At 39.4% G+C, this 19812-nt stretch overlaps 2 protein-coding genes across 2 annotated transcripts in view; both read right to left on the bottom strand.

The window, feature by feature from the left end:
* LOC132861792 (legumain-like) overlaps positions 1-19812 on the bottom strand; it is a 196094-nt gene that overhangs the window by 5072 nt on the left and 171210 nt on the right. The gene's annotated exons all lie outside the window — the stretch shown is intronic.
* On the bottom strand, positions 2765-3898 carry LOC132840646 (uncharacterized). The gene is made up of 3 exons (XM_060862458.1): positions 3104-3898; positions 2955-3021; positions 2765-2787 (listed from the first exon to the last, which is right to left on the bottom strand). The coding sequence occupies exons 1-3, from the start codon at positions 3851-3853 to the stop codon at positions 2765-2767; spliced, it is 840 nt and encodes a 279-aa protein (XP_060718441.1). The 5' UTR covers positions 3854-3898.

Genomic DNA, 19812 nt, shown 5'->3' with positions numbered 1-19812 from the left:
TTTAAAGATAGTGGTGATGTGAAGTTATATGAAGTTGATGTAATTATCACATACATTGAGGGAAAAAATTATTAACATTTATTTCTGTATATCTCTTATTGATTTGTACGTTTGTTCACTGACAAAGAAACAGTCAGTCTATCATTTTAATTGTAGGCTCATTTTAACAGTGAGAGACAGAATAACAACAAAAGTGCTTTTCAAAAAAAAATTATCAATTGATTTACATTTTAATGAGTGAAATAAGTGTTTGACCTCCTATCAATCAGCAAGATGTCTGTCTCCCATATGACTTTTACACAGGTAACGAGTTAGTCTTAAAGGAAAATGCTCCTAATCTCAGCTTGTTGCTTGTATTAAAGACACCTGTACACAAATACAATCAATTAATCAGATTCAAAACTCTTCACCATGGCCAAGACCAAAGAGCTGTCCAAGGATGTCAGGGACAAGATTGTAGACCTACACAAGTCTGGAATGGGTTACAAGACCATCGGCAAGCAGTTTGGTGAGAAGGAGACCACAGTTGGGGTGATTATTCACAAATGGAAGAAACACAAAATAACTCTCTCCCTTGGTTTGGGACTCCATGCAAGATCTCACTCCAGGGAGTTTCAGTGATCATGAGAACGGTGAGGAATCAGCCCAGAACTACAAAGGAGGATCTTGTCAATGATCTCAAGGCACCAAGAAAACAAATGGTAACACACAATGACCTGAAGGACTGAAATCCTGCAGTGCCCACAAGGTCCCCCTGCTAAAGAAAGCACAAGTACAGGATCGTCTGAAGTTCACCAATGAACATCTGAATGATTCAGAGGACAGGTGAAATTGTTGTGGTCAGATGAGACCAAAAGCAAGCTCTCTAGCATCAACTCAACTTGCCGTGTTTGGAGGAGGAGGAATGCTGCCTATGACCCCAAGAACAACATCCCCACCATCTAACATGGAGGTGGAAACATTATGCTTTGGGATGTTTTTCTGCTAAGGGGACAGGACAACTTCACTGCATCAAAGGGATGATGGACAGGGCCATGTACCGTCAAATCTTTGGTGAGAACCTCCTTCCCTCAACCAGGGCATTGAAAATGGGTTGTGGATGAGTATTCCAGCATGAAAGTGGCCTAGCCAGTCTCCAGACAAAATATGTGGAGGGAACTGAAGGTTCGAGTTGCCAAACGTCAGCCTCAAAACATTAAGGACTTGGAGAGGATCTGGAGTGGGAAAAAATGTTGTGTATGAAGCCGCCCAGAGACTGTCATCCCTTCTTTTGAACCAATGTTATGTCAGTCAGCTGTATGGTCTGGTCTTTATCAGCAGTCAGGTCTGCATTGAACTCAGAGTTTACGATGACCCATTAGTTCCTCAGGAGCTCTCAGTTGCACTATTATGAACTATTGTGGAAATTACATTATTTACATTTACACTATTTAATGTAGAGTGTCACCCAAATGAGGATGGTTCCCTTCTGAGTCTGGTTCCTCTAAAGGTTTCTACCTCATATCATCTCAGGGAGTTTGTCCTTGCCGCCGTCTCCTCCGGTTTGCCTTTTTAAAATTAATTTTAATTAATTTAATTCATTCATTCATCTTCTACCGCTTATCCGAACCACCTCGGGTCACGGGGAGCCCGTGCCTATCTCAGGCGTCATCGGGCATCAAGGCAGGATACACCCTGGACGGAGTGCCAACCCATCGCAGGGCACACACACACACTCTCATTCACTCATGCAATCACACACTACAGACAATTTTCCAGAGACCTACCATGCATGTCTTTGGACCGGGGGAGGAAACCAGAGTACCCGGAGGAAACCCCCGAGGCACGGGGAGAACATGCAAACTCCACACACACAAGGTGGAGGCAGGAATCGAACCCCCAACCCTGGAGGTGTGAGGCGAACGTGCTAAACATTAAGCCACCGTGCCCCCCCTCACTTTGGATTCATTTGAAGTAATAAAAAACTTAATAAGGAAACAAGAGCAATAATAAAGGACTCTGTGTCCTTCATAAAGCATTATATTACACTGTAAAAAATTAACTGTAAAATTTACAGTAACTTACTGGCAACTTTGGTTGCAAATACTGTAAAATTTCCAAGAGTACTGTAAATCATAAACTACAATTTTACTGTAAAAAACACAGCACACTGCCTTATATACATGTATATGCTGTACATTTTTTACAGCTGTAACTAAAATTTAAGTCGAAATAATGTTTATGAATGCAAGTGAAATTACAAGAGCAACAATGAACTTACATGTACTGCTATACATTTTACAGTAAAGTAGAGCATTTGATGTGGAATTCAATTCACTATTTGTTTGCTGTAAGTTAAAGCATTTTTGTCAAATAAAACTTACAATAACAGGTTCACTAACATAAATTTATTGTAATGGCTATTTAACATAACCAGATTCCAAAATGTATTTGGTGAAACAATAAAAAAAAAAGGAGATTGCACATTGTAAGGCTTGAGCCTTGGAAAAAACCTCAGAGAACAGCAGCACTTAAATATTAACTATGCAGTGCACACATTCCTAAAGTGATTGTTCTGAAGTCATTAACTAAAGAAATGGTCTGAACTGTGCCTACCTTAAAGGCAAGAATATGAACTTGGAAATCAGAGTGTAATTCTATTGAAATACTTTAAATGACAAGCCATTCAAAGTCCATTAGTTTACGCAACATGTTACTAATAGGGATTTTTGATAAGGAGAGAGAATGGTTCAGAGACAACAACAAAAACAGGGCACAGAGAGAGCTAACTGTGGAAGGAATATAGGACTGAGAATATAATTGTGAATAGAATACAGGAACAGAGGTGGCAAAAATCAATTTATAAAATGGCCATTAAAGTGAGAAGAAAAAAAACAGTACAGGACAAAGAGGTACAAGAGCTACAGTAGAAAGCAAATAATTGATGGAGACAGACACAAAGTAAAGCAACAAACCTTGAATGATCAATGCGGGTGAATCCGGTAATCCCTCTCTTTCCATGTCGGCTGCAGTTGCTGCTGCCTAAGAAAAACAAAAATTAATTTTGCATTAAATATTTGCAATTAAATATTTAAGACATTAAAAATCTAAATGTTATACTTACATCAGCTTCAATTAGAAGTGATTCTGTTCTCTCTTTTAAATGGGCCATTAAGAGTTTCAAGATGCACAGGACAAGAAAATTTCCCTCTTGATACTTTGACAGAACAGCACACACCTCTTTGTTTGTTGGTTTTTCTTGAAAAAATCTTAGAATCCTCTTTCCTTTCCCTTCAATGCTCTCCATGATTTTTTGTAGCAGTGAGATGTCAGTAAGCAATTGGAAATGTAAAAAGATCCCCTTCAGACAAAACAGGTAAGGCCATGAGTTCTTTAGTTCAGACAGTGGTGGAGTGGCGTTTATATCACGGCGCTGACGGTAATATGTGACCTCCATCAACTTGTGAAGTTCTCCTCTATTGGCTCCAGACATTCCTTCAGTAGAATGAAGCAGCACTATTTGCTTGTGCTTCTCTTCTAGAGTGTCATCATTTTCTCCTGCAGGAAACTCCTCCGGCTGCCAACTGACACAACCATATTGATCAGCCAGCCTTCTTGAGCTCTGGCTTACAGTTCTACATGATGATCGCAGTCGTTCTTTTCTCCGATGAGCTAAAGTGTTGTTTCTGTTTACATGTTCAACACGGGTTTTAACTTGTAAGAGCAAAGAGGCATACCCACTACCTATTTTTGTTCCATCAGACAGAACATCAGCAAAGCTGTCCGGGTACTGCTTAACAATATTCTGCACTACAATCTGACACTGTGCCTTTGATGGGTTTACTTCATGTTTTTGCATGTTATCCACTAACATTCTTACTAGCTTCCTTCAATCAGCTGGTGATGGTCTTTTTTTATTTGCAATGGCCAGTTTAATTTTGGAAGGCATGACTTCCCAAGGCACCTTAAATGTTTCAGCCCAGGCGCAAGAAAAAGCAAGCAGTAGAACGAGATGGTGTAGAACTCTCTGATCCTGGGCTTGACATATCCGAAAGAATTTGACGCGATGATCGTTGGGGAGTCGAGCAGCTGGATTGTTCTAACACAAATAACCAAATTTTAAAAAAAAATTCATTTGAACATGAAACATTTTACAATACGAGACAAATGGACATTAGTCATTTTAAATCAAATCAAATAAAACATACCTTCATTTTTTCATGCATTCAGTAGTTTGCGGCATTGTATAGGCCTGAGGAATTCCATGAGGTCTTCTTCTTTGACATACCGGAGGTCATCTTTTGTCTCAACACCAATAGCAGAAAGACCATGGATAAATTTTTGAAGCGTTTCATCAGAGAGACCAGGTAACGAAGAGGAGATGGCAAGTTTTATTTCCTCTAAATTAGACATACCTTAAAAAGATGGAAAAGAGTGTAACACAATCACAGACAAGCCACATGTGTTATACTCCTGGAGAGGGTAATAATCTAATATATCCTCTTGAAGTACACAGACATGTCTTGGGTCCTCATCTGTTATGCAGTATACACCCAAATCCACCAACCGGACAGCACACCGTTTCTCAGACACAAAGTAAAGTAAACCACAGAATTCTGGTGAACAAGAATTAGTTTAATTCTGCCAACCTCCAAACCCTCATCATTAATGGCCAAAAGAACAACCATGCCTTTCCTGTACTTTGTTCCTTTCAAAGTGATTTCAGTAGCTACTAATGTATTGCCTGGCTGAAAATCAAAATGATCAACTGATTCCCTGATCGCTTCGTTAAAATCACAAGAATAAAATTCAGAGCCTTTTTCAACTTGCACAGAAAGCTGAAAGAGGTTTCCAGCACTTAAATAGGCTTGGAGAAGCTGGTGCCTTTCTGCAAGTGTTGCACATACATTTTTTAAGTTGTGCAATTTTCTAGCACATTGTTTAAAAAAGGTACGTTTGCTCTCAAACCGCATAGTCCATAAGCGAATGAGTGGTACAAATTGTTTTATAAGCTCTGGGTAATGGCACAAGTAGTGATGTTTAGGCTTGAGAGGCTTAGAAGGGAAAGTCACATACCTAAAATGAATGTACTCATCAATGAGCACTTTCAGATAAGCAACCTGATCTGCCAGTATCGCTGGTGCACAAATTAGGTCTACAATTTGTCTGAGGAGTAGAACGAGCTGCCACCCTTCTGATTCTGGATCCTTAATTCGGTGTCCAACAATAACTGGTAAAAGTCTTAGAAGACACCAGTTCTGAACAGCGTGACCACAAAGCTTCTCACTCCCCAAGTTAACCTCAACTGGCTTATTGGCAGCATCATTTCCCATGTACTTAAACTGTTTAATATAGCAATTAAGCTCTGTGAAAGTAAAGAATTTTTCTTGATTTACCAAGTAATCAATGTACAACTTAAGATCAGATGCCACAACACCCTCAAAGAGGTCATGTCCAAGGCAGGGGGGCAAGCAAGGCTGACAAACATGAAAAGAATTCAGCTGATTAAAAGGAGAGTTAAATTTGACTCCATCAACTACATTATCGCCTAAGGTAGCAAGTTCCTGAATGTTTCTCTTGTAAGACTCCACAGTTTGCCTCATAGCAGGTTCTAAAGGTGTGGCATGGAATGAGTCTCTCTCAATGGTGCAATACCTGCAGGAATGTAGGCTTCGGCTAAAGTTCTCGACAAAACCACCAATCATGTGGGATCCCAGGTTGTCACCTACGATGGAACACAAAGAAGCTTTCAAAGTTTTGCCATCATTCACCACAACACCATTCTCCACAAGATCTTTGAAATCTTCAATTAGTGATCTAAAAACATGAGCTGGTCCAAAGTACTTAAAATCTTGCTCATTACACAAAAGAACAAGTTGCATGTAGTCTATGTTTGACCTGTTGTGAGGTAAAATATCAGACAAGGTGAGATAAACTGCCAGTAATTTGTGTTTTTTTTCTAGCTGAGCCTAAAGGATTTACCACCTCAAATGAATCCTGGTAAATGATCAAACCCAGAGATGATGGATCAGTTTGAAAGAGAGAATTTTCAGAAAAATTCTTACCATCCTTTACATCCTTTACATCATTTTCAGCTGTTTGCGAGTGCATCTGTTCATATTGATCCCTCACAGACTGGCACTGAAACAGAGCACTGATGGTCTATATAACTGGGACATATTGAGCAAAGCACTCTTTCCCATTTCTTTCACTGACTCCTAAAAAAAATAGGGACTGGCTCAACATAGTGGAAATCTTGCTTGAAAGTAGTCTTTCTCCTCTGTGCTGTACTTAGAACTCCACTATTACATGCTGTCAGCAAGTCCTCCCTAGACAACTGATCAATCACATCATTAATCCTTTCCTCTGGTAATTCAAGCAAAGCAAGCTTTTCTCTCAGTTTGCTAAGAAAATATGACTGCCCAATGTCATGGATGTTTTGAAATTCTTCAACAATGCCTTGAATGGTAGACTCAGGCAATAGCAATTTAGCTTGCAGTTTCAGATAGAAGAGGGTTAAATTTCTTAGAAAAAGAGATTCATCCACAAATTCAGAAAGATTTTGCTCCACAACTTCTGATCTCTCACTCTCAGACACGACATCTGAAACTGGGGTTTCCATGGTCATAGCAGGCTCTATCAGATGGTTTACAGAGCACATTTTATGTGTATGTGATGCAAATGTACAGATGCAGCGACTCAAAGTTGTTCTTTTCCAACGTGTGACTGACCTTAGTCAGACTTTCATCACACCATTATCACACGTTTAGCAGACCTTTGTCATGAGCCCCCCCTCTCTACAGGCAGCTCACAAATACTCTCTGACCCTGACTTTACAGGTCAGAGAGAACATTTTTTTAAGAGTATAGAAGCAGTTTTCTCTTTCACCTTTTACCTGTCCAGCATAAATAAATAAATATGTATATATATATATATATATATATATATATATATACAGGGAGTGCAGAATTATTAGGCAAATGAGTATTTTGACCACATCATCCTCTTTATGCATGTTGTCTTACTCCAAGCTGTATAGGCTCGAAAGCCTACAACCAATTAAGCATATTAGGTGATGTGCATCTCTGTAATGAGAAGGGGTGTGGTCTAATGACATCTACACCCTATATCAGGTGTGCATAATTATTAGGCAACTTCCTTTCCTTTGGCAAAATGGGTCAAAAGAAGGACTTGACAGGCTCCGAAAAGTCAAAAATAGTGAGATATCTTGCAGAGGGATGCAGCACTCTTAAAATTGCCAAGCTTCTGAAGCGTGATCATCGAACAATCAAGCGTTTCATTCAAAATAGTCAACAGGGTCGCAAGAAGCGTGTGGAAAAACCAAGGCGCAAAATAACTGCCCATGAACTGAGAAAAGTCAAGCGTGCAGCTGCCAAGATGCCACTTGCCACCAGTTTTGCCATATTTCAGAGCTGCAACATCACTGGAGTGCCCAAAAGCACAAGGTGTGCAATACTCAGAGACATGGCCAAGGTAAGAAAGGCTGAAAAACGACCACCACTGAACAAGACACACAAGCTGAAACGTCAAGACTGGGCCAAGAAATATCTGAAGACTGATTTTTCTAAGGTTTTATGGACTGATGAAATGAGAGTGAGTCTTGATGGGCCAAATGGATGGGCTCGTGGCTGGATCGGTAAAGGGCAGAGAGCTCCAGTCCGACTGAGACGCCAGCAAGGTGGAGGTGGAGTACTGGTTTGGGCTGGTATCATCAAAGATGAGCTTGTGGGGCCTTTTCGGGTTGAGGATGGGGTCAAGCTCAACTCCCAGTCCTACTGCCAGTTTCTGGAAGACACCTTCTTCAAGCAGTGGTACAGGAAGAAGTCTGCATCCTTCAAGAAAAACATGATTTTCATGCAGGACAATGCTCCATCACACGCGTCCAAGTACTCCACAGTGTGGCTGGCAAGAAAGGGTCTAAAAGAAGAAAAACTAATGACATGGCCTCCTTGTTCACCTGATCTGAACCCCATAGAGAACCTGTGGTCCATCATCAAATGTGAGATTTACAAGGAGGGAAAACAGTACACCTCTCTGAAGAGTGTCTGGGAGGCTGTGGTTGCTGCTGCACGCAATGTTGACGGTGAACAGATCAAAACACTGACAGAATCCATGGATGGCAGGCTTTTGAGTGTCCTTGCAAAGAAAGGTGGCTATATTGGTCACTGATTTGTTTTTGTTTTGTTTTTGAATGTCAGAAATGTATATTTGTGAATGTTGAGATGTAATATTGGTTTCACTGGTGAAAATAAATAATTGAAATGGGTATATATTTGTTTTTTGTTAAGTTGCCTAATAATTATGCACAGGAATAGTCACCTGCACACACAGATATCCTCCTAAAATAGCTAAAACTACAAACAAACTAAAAACTACTTCCAAAAATATTCAGCTTTGCTATTAATGAGTTTTTTGGGTTCATTGAGAACATGGTTGTTGTTCAATAATAAAATTAATCCTCAAAAATACAACTTCCCTAATAATTCTGCACTCCCTGTATATATATATATAAACATGCATCACCAAGCTTAACAACACTGCACTATTAGAGACATCAGTTTTAATAGGAATCCTCAGATTTTTTTTTTGATTTTTCATTTCATTTTTACTTACCAAAATGAAAACTAAGACAAATATACTGTATGCCAAGAACATGATTTGAACCAAGGACAAGATCTTTTCAGGACGTGCATCTAGGACCTGTTTAGACTTTAACCCTCTTATTACAGTATGTTGCAGGTCAAATTGACCTCAAATTGCTAAGGTTTGTCATTGCCATAGTACATATGATATTTATATAACCCTTGTGCAAACATAGGGTCTATTTGACTCATCTGGAAAGTTTAATGTGTCATAACTTGGGTTTCCTTCCACATATTTTCCTGAAATTTACCAGGACTGTTCCAAATTATGAACATTGCAAGTAAAATTAATACTTTCCTCCTCAAGTCCTCCCGAGTCAATTTGACCCGGCCACATTTAGTGGGCAATAGGTCACACTTTTGCCCTTTTCAGCACAATGAACATACATACAGACACAAAAATGCACACATAAAATGTCCACTAACACACACACTCAAAACACACACTCACACCCCACACACACACTCACACACACACACACACACACACACACACACACACACACACACACACACAAATTGGGCATTGCATTTCATTAGGCCTCCAGAAAAAAAGCCACACATTTGTAAATATTTCACACTTTTGATATGCCTTTGCCTAGCAGAGGGCAAAATATGATCTAACGAAATAATGCTACACACACACACACACACACACACACACGTTGTGTTTTCATATTCAAATCATATTTAATGGTCAAAATGGTTTCAAAACAATCTTCTGGCTTTCAAAGAGACAATGCTCCGAGATAGATTCATTTCAATTATGCAACACCTTCCAACAGACAAATTTACTGCGGTCTCCGACATCTGGACACGCTTCAACAAGAACTGTGCTGAGAGTTTCACTCCAGGAGAACACATGACCATAGATGAACAGCTGTTCCCTACCAAGGTTCGTTGTCTATTCACACAGTATATCGCAACCAAGCCAGACAAATTTTGGATCAAGTTCTGGATGGCCACAGATTTGGAGACCAAATATGTCTGCTATGCATCTCCTTACTTGGGAAAGGACCACAGTCAACAAAAGGGAGAGAGGCTGGCAGAGAGCGTGGTCATGAATCTGATGGAGCCATTTTTGGATGATGGCAGAAATGTCACGTCGGTCAATTTCTTTACTTCACTGTCACTGTTCTCCTTTTGTTCTTCTTAAAGACCTGACACACCTCATCTTCACTGAACTGAATTTTAGGTGTGTTGGAGTCAGGGCTTACAGGAGGTGAAAATTGGGCTTTTTCAAACCTGCAGTAGAACTCATTCAGGTTGTCTGCCAGTTGTTGATTCACCACAGTACTGGGGGATGGTGTCGTGTAGTTGGTGATGGCTTTCAGACCTTTCCACACTGAAGCTGAGTCATTAGTGGAAAACTGAGCTCGTAGCTTTTCAGAATAATTTCTCTTTGCCACTCTGATCTCCTTTTCTAGTGTGTATTTGGCCTGTTTGTACAAGACTCTATCCCCATGAGCACTTTGCACAAAAATGCTGAAAGCAGCACATGCGAGAACCAGAAACTGAGGTTTGTTGGATGGATATGTTTCCTACTGTAAGTGCAACGTGTCAAAGCGTTACAAGAGGTGTGATTACCCCGTTGACATTTTCACAGTTCTTCAGCTCGATTCTCCTCCTGCTTTTGTTGTGCAAACACCCCCATCACCTGTGAGGCCAGGCACATTTGCATTTGTTCACTCAGAGTAGCTCAGATCCAAGGCAGGCCAAACCTCTGTGTGTGACATGGAAACCTTCAGAAATGCCCAAATAAATAAATGCCTAAATAAATGCAAAATAGTCTGTTTTGTTTATAAAAAATTGCGTGAAAACACAATGAAAAGTTGCTAATACAATGACATGGGGTATATTTGACTCATCTGGAAAGTTTAATGTGTCATAACTTGCATTTCCTTCCACATATTTGCCTGAAATTTACCAGGATTGTTCCAAATTATGAACTTTGCAAGTAAAATTAATTTTGTCTATTTTCATTGAAATATTTGTTCATAAAATAAATACTTTACTCCCGAGTCAATTTGACTCCGCCACATTTAGTGGGCAATAGGTCACACTTTTGCCCTTTTCAGTGCAATGAACATAAATCCAGACACAAAAATGCACACATAAAATGTACACTAACACACATACCCAAAACACACACACACACACACACACACACACACACACACACACACACACACAAACTGGGCATTGCATTTCATTGTGTGTGTGTAGCCCGTTTTTGGGTGATCAGATGGCATCTGGTAGGCAAAATAGACATAAGTGTAAAATGATTACAAATATAAGCTGATCACACAGAATGGAGATCATTGTAGAATTTTTGATTTGTAAGCATTCAAGTCAATTTGACCTGGAAAAAAACAGTTTTTATTATTTACTGACATTAAAAATGGTCAAAATGGTTTTAATTTAATTTAGAGACGTTTCATTGGTTAATGCCAGCAGCTGTTACACTGATCATGGCGCCACCTGATGGATCAATGCGTCATTGCAACAGACGCGCATAGGGGCGTGAATGAGGCAGCTACTCATTAACTACCTCAGAGTGGGGGAACAAGATCATTGTAGCACTCCTGGTGGATGTCTGGCAGAATCACACAGCGATCATGCAGTGATTATGCAGTAGTCAAACAGCAATTCTGAGCTGCTGCATCTGCAGATGCAGGGGCTCAAAATTGTTCCTTTTCAACGTGTGACTGACCTTAGTCAGACATTCATCACAAATTTATCACACGTTTAGCAGACTTTTGTCATGAGCCCCCCTCTCTACAGGCAGCCAAGGACATGTGAATATTCTAATGTAGCCACCCCCATTTTTAGCTGTTGTAATGCAATTCCAGGGCACAACCAGAAGATGGGGCTTTGCTCACAAATACTTTCTGGCCCTGACTTTACAGGTCAGAGACAACATTTTTTTAAGAGCATAGAAGCAGTTTTCTCTTTCACCTTTTACCTGTCCAGCAGGAAGATATTAGGAAGGACCTGAAACTTTAATGTCATTATCACACAATGGAGAGAGACAGACAGACAGATGGATGTTGTATTTGGTGACACTGTGGGTTTTGAACTTGTACAAATTAAAGTCAGTTTATATATATATATATATATATATATATATATATATATATATATATATATATATATATATATATATATATATAATAATAAAACATGCATCACCAAGCATAACAACACTGCACTATTAGAGACATCAGTTTTAATAGGAATCCTCAGATTTTTTTTTTTCATTTTTCATTTCATTTTTACTTACCAAAATGAAAACTAAGACAAATATACTGTATACCAAGAGCGTGATTTGAACCGAGAACAAGATATTTTCAGGACATGCATCTAGGACCTGTTTAGACTTTAACCCTATTATTACAGTATGTTGCAGGTCGGATTGACCTACAAGTTTTTAAAAAATTAAACAAATAGTTAAAAGTATTTTTTCCGCTTAAAACTTCCTCAACATGTAAAATAAAATTGGTGAACATCACATATTTGCAACCCTCCCTACAGTCGTAGGGTTAGAGTACTGTAGGTGTAAATGTAGGACTTTTTTGTTTGCAGCTGTGAGACATATTTAATTCTCACACTCTCCTACAGTATATTGTCTTGACATCATCTATAAGGTGCCAAAATGCAGTTTTGTTATGACTTTTGATTGGAACAACATAACCTGTAACAATTTGTTCACAAACTACAACCTGGGCCAGGAGCTTCTAAAGAAAAAGTCCATGTTTGTCTTCACATACTGTTCAGAACAGCCAGTAACAACAATAATGTCTTACTGCCCCAACAAGGGAAAAACTTTATTCTCATGAGCACTTTGCACAAAAATGCTGAAAGCAGCACATGCGAGAACCAGAAACTCAGGTTTGTTGGACGGAGATGTTTCCTACTGTAAGTGCAACGTGTCAAAGCGGTACAAGAGGCACATCTTCTCTAAGGACCAAGGACCCAGCTGCTGTACAGTGAGGATCCAGGACAGGATGTCACCTTGTGCACCAGCACGCCAGGTAAGAGTCTCTGAGCATGTACAGTACAGCAAGTACTGTACAGTGGAGTACGTTTATGAATTTATGTTGTTTGTGTCTTGGGATCAGCAATAAAACACACTAATCATCATCCTCTTCTTTCCAGGTTGTTACTGGGGGAAAAGAAAGAGGAAAAAGCAGCCAGGTCTGCAGCCATCTGATGATGGCAAGACTAACATGTGAACCACATCACAGCGTGGTCTGTACAAATGACCATTCACAGGGTCCACACTGTGATACCATGTCCCTCATATAATGTGTAGATGCCCACATATGCACCTTCTTCATTTCTACCTATAAATGTTTGTATTTCTGTACATTGTGTCATGTGCATAGTGTATAGACACATCACATGTGCGCTGTGGCGACGTACATATATTGTGTTCATATTGTCAATATTATATTGTGGTTGGCTGTTGTGTTCATTTTTGGTTTAATATTTCTGGAAATATTAATGTTTTAGTTAATCTGAAATAACTTAAAAATAGACAAAAAAACGGTGGTCCACAAAAACAAAAGCTTAATCAAATTATGTACCTAGAGCCTTTTTTGACAGTTTAACCTTCAATATCAAAAACAATAATATTTGTTTTTTTTACATTTTAGAAATCTGCTGCACTATTACAAGAAAAAATGCTGAGAATACCTGAAGAAGGCTTAGTAGAAAAAAAAAAAACAGACCATGTCTTCTTACAGCTCACTTTATGCGTTACGTGGCAAACTAGCATCTCATGGTTTCGTTGCTAAATCCTTTTCACATGCTCCACTATTACCTGGGGTTTCTATTTTTGTGCTGTGACACTGGGGACAACAAAATGTTAACCGTTTCTACAAAATATAAAGGTTCATTTGTATTTATTTAAAACTTGCACACAAACTGTTGCTGAATTTTAACAACTTTGACGTGGTAAAATGACGTGTCCTCATGCTGGTGTTTAGTTTGAGATCATCTCACACTAGCCGATACATGGGAAAGTCAATGGAAACAACAAACCTGCTGAAAATTGTTTAGTGCTTAAAATAGGAACCAGAGCTTATTCTGTGTTTTTGGGGCTATAAATGAGGGCACAAGGCAACTGTGGACTGAAATATAAGATTTGTTTATTAATTCTCTACTAAACAGAAATTTTAATACAACCAGTGAAGTCATTTAGAGACATCTGTGGGAATGAACATGTTGCTAAAATTAGCTTAAATAGGAACACAAAAAATACACTGTGGTATTTGTCATATTTGTTAATGTAAATAGTCTGAAAACATTTAAAATAAAGCACTTCTTGGCACATCATCGGTCTCAACATACATTTTTAATCTGATTTAATGTTCAGTGTCTGAAATTTAATTTCAGGTTAAACAGCCACATCTCATCAGTAATGTTGGAATCTTTATATTCAGCCCTTTTTCACTTACAGGCTCTTAATATTTCTGGAAATGTTCATGTTTTATTAATCTCAAATAACTTTAAAATGGACAAAAACAGTGGTCCACAAAAACAAAAGCTTAATTAAAAACCTTCAATATCAAAAAACAATAATATTAGTTTTTTACATTTTAGAAAACATCTGCACTATTTCAAGAAAAAATGCTGAAAAAACCTGAAGAAGGCTTCAGTAGAAAAAAACACAAAAGTAAAAAATACAATTTCTCTATTTTATTTTAACATGAGCGTAAACGTCTTCATGGCTCTTGGCTCTGGAAGTTCTGGAGGATGAAGGTTTTTTAGCAAAACTCACAGCTGCATAGTTCAAGACATCATCATCATCAGCAGTCTGATGAAGAACAAGAGCCGTTTATTAATCAGAGCGGATTAAAAGACTAAAATAATGACTACACTGATATTTAGGTGAATAGATTTCTATTAAAATTCTCTGTGCATTCAGATGTGGATTTATTTAACAGAACAGAATCCCAGTTAATAGAAGACTGGATTACCTGATTGGTGGGAATTTGATGGTTGCTTGATGAAGCATCTGAAAAATAAAACACACAAGTAACATGATGCAACAACTTTATACAATACCTCTATAAATAACAGCAAATAAGAGGAAACAAACCTTTTCGGTGATTTTTATATAAAACTCCAACCAGAAGTGTGATTACGATAACAGAGAATATATTGGAGGCTATTAAGGAAATAATCCAGTTGTGTTCGCCTGGAATGATGAAAATACACACAATGTATAAATCTACAACTTGTATAAATATTGTATGATTTATGAACAGTGAGAGGTTGTCGCTATGGAACATTCTGTTATAGACAGTGAAAGGAAACCAAATTATTACTTGTTTCTGGGCTGCTAGATGAATCTCCTTGTGTAGTTTTAGATGTATTACGGTGTGTCTTCTCTTTGTCTTTACAGATAAATGAGAAAAGCAGCAAATAAACAGAAATGATACTAAATATAAATAAAGTGAAATATTCAACATTTAATACATATGTAGACATAATTCTGGTTAAAGTGTTGATCTGGAATTAGCAGGTTATCAGAGTAAAACTGTTTACCTGCAAATTGCAGACGTGTTCCAGAAGTGAACTTCACTACATTTACTTCCATATCTCCACAGAAATATTCTCCTTTATCATTTTTGCTTGTTTTTTTAATACTGAGATCAAATTTATTGTCATTTACACTAATACTGAAACGAGCATCATTAAATCCTTCATCAAATTTGTAGCCCAATTCGTTCATGTATAGTTTTGCAAAATACTGAAGTAATTTTTGTGAACTCTGTCTGTACCAAACTACATTAACTTTCTTTGTGACACTGCTAATGTTACACTTCATAGTTACATCTTCTCCACGCTTTACTGTTATCACATCAATCTCCTTGATGTCAGAAGTTTTCACTGTAAAAACGTTTAATATTTAATGTCAGTAAATGAGTTAAATATAAAATATTATAGTTTAACATTAAAGTTTCAGAAAGTTACTCACCAGCTGTGAAGAGAGAAAAAAGAGCACAAAGAGCGACAAAGAGTCTGATCATCGTTCCTGTTCAGACCAAGTGATCTAATGAACTTGTGTGTTCAGTAGAAAACCAGGTCCAGACTCGCATCTGATTGGATGTTTTGACGATGTGGACTGATTTGATTGGTCCATTAGCCATAATGAGGTGTGAAGCTCACAATGAATTCTTGTCTATTCTGATGGTGTGACGAGTCACATGACTTTACAGATATGATACACTGGAACTTTATCAGTCCTGTGTGCTGAAATCTCTCTAAAAAATGTTAATCTTCTACTTTGACTCAAACTTAAGAACGTAGCTTTACTTTAGAGCTTCCAGTTAAAGCTTAAGCTCCAGTTTTTACCTTCAATGACCTTAAATATTTATTTACTTTCATATTTTTGTAGTTAAATATACAAAAACATATTTAACCATCCCAGTAAGAAGCATTGAAAAACACACTTCTGATACTTGTTAATGGCATTTTGTTTTCTTTGAACACTAATAATAGCATAAAACATGTCCATGTCATCTGAACCCATAGGTTCTTAACAAAAGTCATGAACTCATTTAACAAATGAACTACAACAGTTTAAGAAACCTTGTTCAGTCTCAGACACGTCTCAACCATCAGTTATGAACTGGTGCGATTTGGGGGATGTCAGGATGTAGCCCGGACTTTTTCCGTGTACCTTTAGTTTATGTTTTGTGTTCACGCGTCTGAACCACTCTATTCCTTCCCACCTCAGCAAACCTGCCTCTTATGTGTCTAACTGTCTTTCTTATTTATTCATGCTGTGTTGCTTTTTACATCGCAGAATCTTTGTTTTATCTCTGTAATGCCTTCATCTTCTGTGTTTTGTTTTTTGAATCTTGGTTTTCTCCCCCACCCCCCAGTGTGTCCCAGTTTTTGTTGTGTTGTGTTTTTATTTAATAAATCTTGTGTTTTTAGCTATCCCTGCATTTTGGTGTGAATTTTATTCACGAAGACACCCCTGTTCTCTGACAGAAATTTTCCGCCACTCTCCGACCCAGCAGGATAGCGTCTAGCCTGGCAAAATATTATGGCAGCATTTTTTTGCATTATTCTTTCTGCCCTTTAGCTTTTTGGTTTGTTCCCTGGAGTTTTAGTTTATTTTTCATTTTTCTTTTTTTTTTTTAGTGGACATCACGCATCTGTTCTAGTAGAGGACGCCGCCTCACTTCCTGTTTTCCCGTGGAGGACGCCAAGCCCGGATAAATAGAGAGGGTTGCGTCAGAAAGGGCATCCGGCATAAAACATTGCCAAATTTAACCATGCAAATCGTCGGTACGAATTTCATATCGGATCGGTATGCCATCCACCGCCATTGGTGCTGTTGACCTACAGGGCACCGGTGGAAATTGGGCTACTGTTGGTCGAAGAGGTAGAGGAGGGAGGAGAGTGCACAGACAGAGAGAGAAAAGAAAAGGTGAGTGTAGGACTGAGAATAGGAACTCTGAATGTTGGTACTATGACATCGAAAGGTAGAGATCTGGCTGATATGATGGAGAGAAGGAAGGTGGATATACTGTGTGTACAGGAGACCAGGTGGAAGGGTAGCAAGGCTCGTAGTATAGGAGCAGGTTTCAAGCTGTTTTATTATGGTCTGGATAGTAAGAGAAATGTGGTAGGTGTGGTCCTGAAGGAGGAGTTTGTGAGGAATGTTCTGGAAGTGAAGAGAGTGTCAGACAGGGTGATGAGTCTGAATTAGAGATTGAAGTGGTGATGTTGAATGTTCTTAGTGGTTATGCCCCACAGGTAGGTTGTGAGTTAAAGGAGAAAGAGAAATTCTGGAGTGAATTAGATGAGGTGATGGAGAGTATTCCCACGGGTGAGAGAGTGGTGATAGAAGCGAATTTTAATGGACATGTTGCTGAGGGAAACACAGGTGATGAGGAGGTGATGGGCAAGTTTGGAGTTAAGGAAAGGAACCTTGAAGTACAGATGGTAGTGGACTTTGCTAAGAAGATAGACATGGCTGTGGTTAACATTTATTTTCAGAAGAGGGAGGAACATGTGACTTACAAGACTGGAGGCAGGAGAACACAGGTAGACTACATCCTATGTAAAAGAGGCAATCTCAAAGAGATTAGTGACTGTAAAGTGATAGTGGGAGAGAGTTTAGCCAGACAGCATAGGATGGTGGTGTGTAGGATGACTCTGATGGTCTGAAAGATGAAGAGGTCAAAGATAGAGAAGTAAACCAAGTGGTGGAAGCTGAAAAAGGTGGAGGAATTTAGACAGAAGTTGAGGCAGGCTCTGGGTGGTCAGGTAGTGCTGACAGATGACTGGGAAACTACAGCAGAAGTGATCAGGGAGACAGGGAGAAAGGTGCTGGGTGTGTCATCTGGAAGGAGGAAAGAAGATGAGATGTGGTGGTGGAATGAGGAAGTTCAGGATAGTATCCAGAGGAAGAGATTAGCCAAGAAGAATTGGGATATGGACAGGACTGAAGAGAATAGACAGGAATACAAGGAGTTACAGCGCAGATTGAAGAGGGAGGTGTCTAAGGCCAAGCAGAAGGCATATGACGAGTTGCAGACTAGGTTAGACACTAGAGAAGGAGAGAAGGCCTTGTACAGGTTAGCTAGGCAGAGGGATCGAGATGGGAAGGATGTGCAGCAAGTTAGAATTATTAAGGTCAGAGATGGAAGGGTGCTCACAAGTGAGGAGAGTGTACAGAGGAGATGGAAGGAATTCTTTGATGAGCTGATGAATGAGGAAAATGAGAGGGAAAAAAGAGTAGAAGGGGTGAACTCTGTGGATCAGAAAGTAGATAAGATTAGAAAGGATGAAGTCAGGAAGGCTTTGAAGAGGATGAAAAGTGGAAAGGCAGTTGGTCCTGACTACATCCCGGTAGAGGTCTGGAAGTGTCTAGGAGAGGCAGCAGTGGAATTTTTAACTAGTTTGTTCAACAGGGTTTTAGAGAGGGAGAGGATGCCTGAGGAATGGAGAAGGAGTGTGTTAATGCCGATCTTTAAGAATAAGGGTGACGTGAAGAGTTGCAGCAACTATAGGGGGATAAAGCCACATGATGAGCCATACAATGAAGCTGTTGGAAAGAGTAGTGGAAGCTAGGTTAAGAAAGGTAGTGAAAATTTGTGAGCAGCAGTATGGCTTCATGTCCAGAAAGAGCACAACAGATGCAATTTTTTCTCTGAGAATGTTGATGGAGAAGTATAGGGATGGTCAGAGGGAGTTACACTGTGTGTTTGTAGACTTGGAGAAAGCATATGACAGGGTGTCAAGAGAAGAACTGTGGTACTGTATGAGGAAGTCAGGAGTAGTAGAGAAGTATGTCAGAGTGGTGCAGGACATGTACTGTATGAGAGGAGCAGAACAGTGGTAAGGTGTGCTGTAGGTCAGACAAAGGAGTTCAAAGTGGAGGTGGGACTGCATCAGGGATCGGCTCTGAGCCCCTTCCTGTTTGCTATAGTGATGGACCAGTTGTCAGAGGAGGTCAGACAGGAGTCTCCTTGGACGATGACGTTTGCAGATGACATTGTGATCTGTATTGAGAGCAGGGAGCAGGTGGAGTTCAACCTGGAGAGGTTGAGGTTTGTGCTAGAGAGACGAGGAATGAAAGTCAGTCGTAGTAAGACTGAGTACATGTGTGTGAATGACAGGGAGGGAAGTGGAACAGTAAGGTTACAGGGTGAAAAGGACAAGAAGTGGAACAGTAAGGTTACAGTGTGAAGAGGTGAAGAAGGTACAGGAGTTTAAGTACTTGGGGTCAACAGTCCAGAGTAATGGAAAGAGTGGGAAAGAGGTAAAGAAGTGAGTGCAGGAAGGTTGGAATTGGTGGAGAAAGGTGTCAGGAGTTCTGTGTGATAATATCAGCAAGAAATATCAGCAAGAATCAAGGGGAAGGTGTACAGGACAGTGGTGAGACCAGCCATGCTGTATGGTTTAGAGACAGTGTCACTGATGAAGAGACAGGAGCTGAAGATGTTAAGGTTCTCTTTGTGAGTGACAAGATTGGACATGATTAGGAACGAGTACATCAGAGGGACAGGTCATGTTGGACGTTTGGGGGACAAAGTTAGGGAGGCCAGATTAAGATGGTTTGGACATGTTCAGGGAGGGAGAGTAAGTATATTGGTAGGAGAATGTTGGACATGGAGCTGCCAGGCAGGAGGCAAAGAGG

Source organism: Tachysurus vachellii, chromosome 2 (genome assembly GCF_030014155.1).
Source record: "Tachysurus vachellii isolate PV-2020 chromosome 2, HZAU_Pvac_v1, whole genome shotgun sequence".
NCBI lineage: Eukaryota > Metazoa > Chordata > Actinopteri > Siluriformes > Bagridae > Tachysurus > Tachysurus vachellii.
This window is presented reverse-complemented; position numbering and strand designations above follow the sequence as displayed.

Coding starts and splice junctions, on each gene's coding strand:
- LOC132840646 (XM_060862458.1), bottom strand. CDS start 3,853: ATGTTAGTGGATAACATGCAAAAACATGAAGTAAACCCATCAAAGGCA. Junction 3,022..3,103: donor CACTTCTAATTGAAGCTGAT/GTAAGTATAACA, acceptor TGTTTTTCTTAG/GCAGCAGCAACTGCAGCCGA. Junction 2,788..2,954: donor ACCCGCATTGATCATTCAAG/GTTTGTTGCTTT, acceptor TTATATTCTCAG/TCCTATATTCCTTCCACAGT.